Consider the following 9,009-nt stretch of genomic DNA (forward strand, 5'->3'; position numbering starts at 1 on the left):
AGCTGCCTAATAAATAAATCCACCCACTAACAGGTGCCATGATGAAGAGATGATCAGTGTTCTTCACTTCACCAGGCATGAGGTTATAATGTCATAATATTATGCGTAATCGGTGTATAATAACTATACATAATTTGCTATCGATAAGAGGATATCTACGAACATGAAATGTAAACGTAATTCATACGTAACCAAACAACTCGAATTCTCCTGATGTTCTGCCTCTAAAGTTACAGCAAAGACAAAACTCCTCATCAGCAGTTTCACCAGCTCTTTATTTCATCATATCTCATTACTAATAATAATAAATCATACGTAGACAGCAAGCATAGATGATACTAGCAGGAAGCGGAGTCATTGTTGCTATGGTTACAGTGCTCAGATTGCAATTGGCCACTTTTTGGATCTCTTCATAAACAATGTTAAACCATAAGTGTCGCCATTGATTAGGATTGAAGCAGAGACAGTTTATGCATATTTCGAACACAATTTAGCAAATATACTTAACGATGTAACGTTTCATTACGTTTTACGAGTTTGTGGGCGTGGTCAAGAAAGTCTGATGAACACAAGCAACCTGCGATATAACGTGTCTACGAGCTTCAACATCATTAGAGAAGGAATACGAAGGCTACAGCGAAGCTTTATTCACTGAGTACGCGTTCCAGCAGTCGTTCATCCTGCACGTGATGAGGCATGGTAACTCGCAGCTCCTTCTGAACCTCCATGGTGAGCTGAATTGTCTCAAATGCATTGGAGTTTCCGGACCAACACCTCCGAGCCACCTAAAAGTAAACATCAGAGTATTAAATACAGCCGTGTAAAATGAGCGGGTACACAATGAGATGCAGGTCTCAAAGAAGGAACAACTAAAAACCTAGAAGTCCATGGAGGAAAAGTAAAAGTGTGCTGCTTTAATGCATTTGCTAATCAAATGGAGAAAAGGGATGCAGATGTGAGTGGTCAGTGATGTAACTTGGTCATGTGACATGCAAGGCTTTAGGCATAATCCTGACAGTATTCAAGGGACACATCTGGAGCAAGACGAACAGCAGTTTTAATGTTGGGAAAAATGCTTAATGATGCATTATTAAGATGGATTAAAGATGAAGAATTAGATGGTTATGAGAACCAAAAACGACCAGCTGATGATGGTTTCACATGAACAGCGTAAAGATCCATAAGGTTCCTGTGGAAAGTTCAACTCAAGAACTATTAAGATGGATTTGGACTGTAATTAATATAAGCAGTCTGCCACATTGGCTCAGGAATGCGATTCCCATAAAGTTTTCCACCCAAGTGTCCATCAGTGAACAGATGATAACCTCAACAATGATGGAACTATTATGAATGAACATTCAGTATCAAATGAAAATGCAGGTCTGTAAATGTTGTGAAATGTGTTTTTATTGGACTAGGTGTGATCTAGCAACTTTAATTTTCTTCTAAAAAAGAGTTTTAAAAAAGGATGATGTAATTATTTCACCTTGTATGTGTTTTTATTTATTTATTATTATTTCGTATAAATGTTCTTGATAACTGTAAATGATGTGTCAGTTGCTTTCTTAGGGTTTGATACATTATTAGATTCCAGAAAAAGTTGAGATACTGTGTAAAATGTAAATTCAAATGGAAGTCAGTGATTTGCAAATCTTAAAATCTCTATTCACAATGGAACATATCAAATATTTAAAGTGAGGAAATGAAAATTTTAAGGAAAAAATAAGGCAGTTTTTACAATTTGATGGCTGCAACACGTCTCAAAAAAGTCGTGTGTTGCAAGTTTCTCAAGTGTGTTACTTCTGTGCTTGCGTGCTGTTTTTCTATATTATGTTTACCTTTCCAAGGACGATTTTACATGAAATCATCAAAAAGCGCCTCCATAGCAGCCGACTAGTAGTGACGGGTCGTTCATGAACGTTTCGTTTATTTTGAAAGAGTCTTTAATGCGACTCAGAAGAACGAGTCGTCTCAAAAAGTGATTCATTCATTATTTTACTGGAGGCGTGTGCGTGGCATCGTTAAATCTCCGTAGGTTATGTACAGGAAACACCTCATACTCTATGCAGTGCATTACACAGAAAACATAGTTGAGTAGTTCATCTCGTGAGTCCTCTGGTCCGAGTCGTTCGTTCTTTTATCTCGTGATTCTGAAATTGGGCTATATTTAAATTAGTTTACTGGATCTTAAAGGGCAAAAGACACAATAATGAATACACTGTCTGGAACCATCACCTGTTGCCTCTTCCTTCTAACCCCGAACCAGTGAGATTTGCTACAGTCATATAATTACACAGTTATATATTTTTTTATACGGATACATTTATACATTTTCCCCAGAACCTACTTGCGACCCAGTAGCAACTCGGCCCAGTGGTTGGGGACCTCTGTTTTAACGAAGCTGAAAACTTCCTCCATATACGGTCATCAAAAATTTACTTACTCCATTAGAGACGTCCCAGTTCAACATCATCCTGGCTCTCTTTGCAGCCTCCTCAGAACCATCAAGAACCAATCCGAATCCTCCGTTCATTACTTCACCCCTGTTCCAAATTAAAAATCCAGTGGTGGACAAAGAAGACAAACCATGTGGTTGAGTTCAAGTTCAGAAGCTACTTGTACTTAAGTATCTTTTTCTTGTACTTCAATGAACTATTTCCTTTCATTTCACTACATTTCAAAGTAAAAATCTCCCCAAATGGAAATACTTCGATGAAGTACAAGAAAACGCTACTTAGGTCCAATAACGAATTAAATGAAATTTTTTTTCTGTCCACCAGTGTAAGAATCAATACATACATATTAATACATTAGAATTACAATCATGTACTAGATAATGCATTTGTCCATCTGGACACAAGGGTATGTCCTAAACTTGAGCCCTACCACCACACAGATACCCCAAACAAAGCTGTTTATCAAAATATGTTTTATATTTCTTTTTTTTATGCCTGTAAAACCAACTAATGTTGCTGGTTCTAGTCCCAAAAACATTTACACCACCTCAACTGTGACCAGAGGTCTGGATTTCCTCAATTGGATGATTTTACTGATCCATGATCAAACAGGATCCATGAAAGGTTGTTTAATTAAACCTCATCCTGGAATTGTTGTCCGAATAATGAAGTCCATATTATTTCCAATTGTACAGGGATTAATTATTGTCATAGCATCAGGTCTGTAACCTTTTAGAGGCAGCTGATGAATATACGTATGTACAATAAATAGAAAAAAAGTGATTCAATAATATTCTGTACATATAATACATTTGTTTCCAGCTTAAAATACAGGGTGGTGAAACAGGAGAAAGACTAGGAGTTGGTGACTCTGTGGCATTGATGATTAGAGCCAGTGCGAGATCGGTTCGAACCCCTTGCCATTATTTACAATGGAGCAGTGCAATGAGCGGTCGCTGTAAGGCCTTTTATAACAATGGTGATAGTTTGAGTGCAGCACTGAGGGAATTATGGAGTCATTACCAGTCAGAACGTGGTGTCCCATCTGCTCATTTCAAAGAAACAGGTTCATCCTCATGAAAGAAGTCTCCAGGCGGTGTTCGAATGGGGTCCCATACCGGAGAGTATCGAGCCTGTTGGCGCTGCCCTCACGCTGTGTTGAGTCTTTCTTTGAAGACACTCACACTATCACCATTCTGATAAAAGGCTTTTTTAAGGCCAATGCTTAATTAAAAAATTTTCCATCTGCCTGCGCCGCCATGGAAATACAAAAATGTTTGTTACATTAAAAATGAAAATCTGTTTCAAGAGCATCCCCACCTTTTTTTCCCTCTTCTTATATGGCATAGTGGGCCAAATCAAAGTGTCTGAGAGCCCTAGTTTGGGCATCTCTGGTACAAGTAGTATAAATGTTACTATTTTGTATGTAATCCAATAATGTTCTTGAATTTAGTTCTGTGTAGCTGCTTTGCTAAATACAATTGCATTGAATACGTGGTGGTATTAAAAAGTTGGGAGAGTAGTTTCGTAACACGCCAACAGATGGTAGCAAAAGGCTGCACGCACAGTCACAGGGAGCACCGGCCTTCATAAGTCAGTGCGCCAAAAGACATTGTCCTGTGTACATCGGGAGCTGTGCAACTGGTGATATCCTGACTACGTGTCCACCCTATGCTGCCAATCATGGTTTCTCCATTCACTTGACCTAGAAGACCCAAACCTTTTCCAGCAGGACAATACCCCTGTGTACAAAGCCAGCTGCATGAATATATATACTTTACATAAAGCTCTGACCTCAAACCCTTCAGGATAGAGTGAAGGTTACAAAAGAGTAAAGGTTACAATAACAGGAAATGAACAGCAGAGGGCAGTGTGATGTGTGTTTACCATCCAACGCCGCCTCCATTATGCAAAGCGACCCACGTGGCGCCTCGGAAAGCGTCCCCAATGACGTTCTGCACAGCCATATCTACAAAACGCAAGCATGCACGTTCAAAACGAGCACAAACGTGTCATGTTTTTCCGTGTGAGTGTGTATCCGAGTGTGTGTGTGTACCTGCGCAGAAAGCAGACCCATCGTAGATATTGGAGGTCTCCCTAAAGGGGCTGTCGGTGCCACTGACATCATGATGATCTCTGCTGATCACTACAGGAGCCTGAAAGGACGTTTGTGGACGTTATGAATTGTATGTCATGATGTATTTTGTTTCGGAATAAACTGCTGCAGGAAAGATTGCAGGAATCATCAGAACAAATCCTGGGGATCAAGAATTACTTCTTCAAGCAACAGATGTAGATGCGGGTCAAGGAGGGTTTAAAACTTAAGTAGAGTGCTGTATGTATGATGTGTGTGAAAATGTGTGTGTGTGTGTGTGTGTGTGTGTGTGTGTGTGTGTGTGTGTGTGTGTGTGTGTGTGTGTGTGTGTGTGTGTATGTGTGTGTGTCTATGGGAGGAGGATAAGCAAGGAGGAGGAAATGGGAAAGGGGAGAAAGATGCTCATCTTTCTCCTCTTCCCATTTCCTCCTCCTGCTGATCCTCCTCCCACACACACGGAGAAGGAGAAGGAGAGGAGGAGGCAGGAGGAGGCGACAGAGAAAGAGGAGAAAAAAGTAGGGGAAGAGGAGCAGGAGTAGAAGAATAAGAAGAAGGAAATGGAGCGAAGATAAGAGGAGAATAGAGGAGAATGAGGAAAAGGGGAAGCAGAGAGTGAGAATTTAGAGGAGAAAAGGAGGCAGGAGAATGGGGAGGAAGGGGAGAAGAAGGAGAAAAAGCAGTAGGAGGTGGGAAGGTGGAGGAGGAAGAAGAGGAGGAAGGGCAAAAGAGAAAGTCAATGAAAGGGGGTAAGATTTTATAGAGTGCTGTATATATATTCTTGTGTGTGTGTGTGTGTGTGTGTGTGTGTGTGTGTGTGTGTGTGTGTGTGAAGCTTTACCATGACTCTGCCTTTTGCAATAGCCTGGTTTATGGCTAAAGCGATGGAAACTCTTCCTCTCTGGTCTGAGTAAAGAATACGAGCCTGAGATCCTACAACCTGCACAGAGGAACATCCACTCTAATCATTATTATAATCACCTCACTTATTAAATGGGTGTGTGTGTGTGTGTGCGTGTGTGTGTGTGTGTGTGTGTGTGTGTGTGTGTGTCCACATGCTGACCAAAGGACATAGTTAATTAGGTTAACTATGGGTTTACAGGTTTATACTGAATTAATTTGCTTTGTATACAGGATTATTCTGGATTAAACCTGGACTATACCATGTTGTGTTTTCCAGCCTCACGGATCCAGTGAATGTTGTCACTGTACTGCTGTCGAACTTGCTCTGTAACCGTGGCGCTGATCTCCTCCAGCACAGTAGTGGCGATGTTATCGGTCTGCACCAGGTCAGCCGGGTTTCCCGAGGTACAGACCCAGCGAAATGGTCCGAAACCCAGAGAGAAGATATCACTACACACAGACGGGTATGTTTATACAGACCATCTTATTCTGGAACAGCTGCTCTATGTGTCGTCATGCAAAAATCTAAGATATTAGACTGATTAGTGGTTTCTTTATTGTTTTTGTTTTGTTTTCTGCTGCTAATAGTACAATTTACGAATAAAGTTTCAGTTAGAACCCCACAAAATCTCTAATTATAGAATAATAATTATATAATAGTAATATAATGCTCCATAACATGCAGTACTAGTTATTATTAGTAACAGTAGTAGTGCTAGTACTAGTTATTATTAGTAATAGTAGTAGTAATAGTAGTAGTTAATAATAGAAACAGTAGTAGTACTAGTACTAAGGTATTATTAGTAACAGTAGTGGTAATAGTAGTAGTTATTAATAGTAGCAGTAGTAATAATAGTAGTAGTTAATAATAGTAACAGTAGTGGTAGCAGTACTAGTTATCAATAGTAATAGTACTAGTTATTAATAGTTACAGTAGCAGTAATAGTAGTAGTTATTAATAGTAACAGTAGTAGTAATAGTAGTAGTTATTAATAGTAGCAGTAGCAGTAATAGTCCTAGTTATTAATAGTAATAGTAGTAGTTATTAATAGTAACAGTAGTGGTAGCAGTACTAGTTATTAATAGTAATAGTAGTAGTTTATTAATAGTAACAGTACTAGTTATCAATAGTAACAGTGGTAGTAATAGTAGTAGTTATCAATAGTAACAGTGGTAGTAATAGTAGTAGTTATCAATAGTAACAGTAGTAGTAATAGTAGTAGTTATTAATAGTTACAGTAGTAGTAATAGTAGTAGTTATTAATAGTTACAGTAGTAGTAATAGTAGTAGTTATTAATAGTTACAGTAGTAGTAATAGTACTAGTAATTAATAGTTACAGTAGTAGTAATAATAGTAGTTATTAATAGTTACAGTAGTAGTAATAGTACTAGTTATTAATAGTTACAGTAGTAATAATAGTACTAGTTATTAATAGTAACAGTAGTAGTAATAGTACTAGTTATTAATAGTTACAGTAGTAGTAATAGTACTAGTTATTAATAGTAACAGTAGTAGTAATAGCACCAGTTATTAATAGCAACAGCAGTAGTAATAGCACCAGTTATTAATAGTTACAGTAGTAGTAATAGTAGTTGTTATTAATAGTTACAGCAGCAGTAATAGTACCAGTTATTAATAGTTACAGCAGTAGTAATAGTAGTAGTTATTAACAGTTACAGCAGTAGCAATAGTAGCAGTTATTAACAGTTACAGTAGTAGTAATAGCACCAGTTATTAACAGTTACAGTAGTAGCAATAGTAGCAGTTATTAACAGTTACAGCAGTAGTAATAATAGTACTAGTTATTAATGGTTACAGTAGTAATAGTACTGGTTATTAATGGTTACAGCAGTAGCAATAGCACCAGTTATTAATAGTTACAGCAGTAGTAATAGCAGTAGTTATTAATGGTTACAGCAGTAGTAATAGTAGCAGTAGCAGTAATAGTAGTAGTAATAGTAGCAGTTATTAATAGCAACAGCAGTAGTAATAGTAGCAGTAGCAGTAATAGTAGCAGTTATTAATGGTTACAGCAGCAGTAATAGTAGTAGTAATAGTAGTTATTAATGGTTACAGTAGTAGTAATAGTAGCAGTTATTAATAGTTACAGTAGTAGTAATAGTAGTAGTTATTAATAGTTACAGTAGTAGTAATAGTACTAGTAATTAATAGTTACAGTAGTAGTAATAATAGTAGTTATTAATAGTTACAGTAGTAGTAATAGTACTAGTTATTAATAGTAACAGTAGTAGTAATAGTAGTAGTTATTAATAGTAACAGTAGTAGTAATAGCACCAGTTATTAATAGTTACAGTAGTAGTAATAGTACTAGTTATTAATAGCAACAGTAGCAGTAATAGCACCAGTTATTAATAGTAACAGCAGTAGTAATAGCACTAGTTATTAATAGTTACAGTAGCAGTAATAGTAGTTGTTATTAATAGTTACAGCAGCAGTAATAGTACCAGTTATTAATAGTTACAGCAGCAGTAATAGTAGTAGTTATTAACAGTCACAGCAGTAGTAATAGTAGCAGTTATTAACAGTCACAGCAGTAGCAATAGCACCAGTTATTAATAGTTACAGTAGCAGCAATAGCAGTAGTTATTAATAGTTACAGTGGTAGTAATAATAGCAGTTATTAACAGTCACAGCAGTAGCAATAGCACCAGTTATTAATAGTTACAGCAGCAGCAATAGCACCAGTTATTAACAGTCACAGCAGCAGTAATAATAGTACTAGTTATTAATAGTCACAGTAGCAGCAATAGCAGCAGTTATTAATGGTTACAGCAGTAGCAATAGTAGCAGTTATTAATAGTCACAGTAGTAGTAATAGCACCAGTTATTAATAGTTACAGCAGCAGTAATAATAGTAGTTATTAACAGTTACAGCAGCAGTAATAGTACCAGTTATTAATAGTAGCAGTTATTAACAGTCACAGCAGTAGTAATAGCAGTAGTTATTAATAGTTACAGTAGTAGTAATAGTAGTAGTTATTAATAGTTACAGTAGTAGTAATAGTACTAGTAATTAATAGTTACAGTAGTAGTAATAATAGTAGTTATTAATAGTTACAGTAGTAGTAATAGTACTAGTTATTAATAGTAACAGTAGTAGTAATAGTAGTAGTTATTAATAGTAACAGTAGTAGTAATAGTAGTAATATGACTCTATAACAGGTGACATACTTGTTCAGCTTACTGCTAGTTTTAAATTTAGATCAGTAGTTGTACTGCACTGCTCTGGAGATTAGTGTAAGTTTATTGGTGATTCACCCCATTATATGCTGGACGTATGAAGGATATTTGAATTCTGTAGCACCTGCTCCGATCTTCTCCACCTCAGCACCTGGAACATAAACCATCATCCATTATTTATTCAGTTTACAGCACGTGTGTCAAACTCAAGGCCCGCGGGCCACATCTGGCCCGATGTACAATTATATCTGGCCCACGAGATGATTTTATAAAGATCTATTATTATTGTTATTAATGTCCCGGCGATATGAAGCGCTGATAACACAAACTACAGATCCCATAATGCAGCGCTTCA

General features: G+C 37.1%; 1 protein-coding gene across 1 annotated transcript in view; it reads right to left on the bottom strand.

Annotated features, from left to right (window-relative positions):
* Window positions 1-256: 256 nt before the first annotated feature.
* The window catches only part of uroc1 (urocanate hydratase 1), a 23,110-nt gene continuing 14,357 nt past the window's right edge, over window positions 257-9,009 (bottom strand). Inside the window, exons 13-19 of the mRNA XM_046858814.1 lie at window positions 8,733-8,805; window positions 5,712-5,901; window positions 5,390-5,488; window positions 4,513-4,612; window positions 4,344-4,425; window positions 2,444-2,543; window positions 257-785 (exon numbers count right to left, since the gene is read on the bottom strand). Coding sequence (XP_046714770.1) covers window positions 645-785; window positions 2,444-2,543; window positions 4,344-4,425; window positions 4,513-4,612; window positions 5,390-5,488; window positions 5,712-5,901; window positions 8,733-8,805 — 785 coding nt within the window. The 3' untranslated portion in view covers window positions 257-644. The remainder of the gene's footprint in view (window positions 786-2,443; window positions 2,544-4,343; window positions 4,426-4,512; window positions 4,613-5,389; window positions 5,489-5,711; window positions 5,902-8,732; window positions 8,806-9,009) is intronic.

The sequence above is a fragment of the Silurus meridionalis genome, chromosome 1 (genome assembly GCF_014805685.1).
Source record: "Silurus meridionalis isolate SWU-2019-XX chromosome 1, ASM1480568v1, whole genome shotgun sequence".
NCBI lineage: Eukaryota > Metazoa > Chordata > Actinopteri > Siluriformes > Siluridae > Silurus > Silurus meridionalis.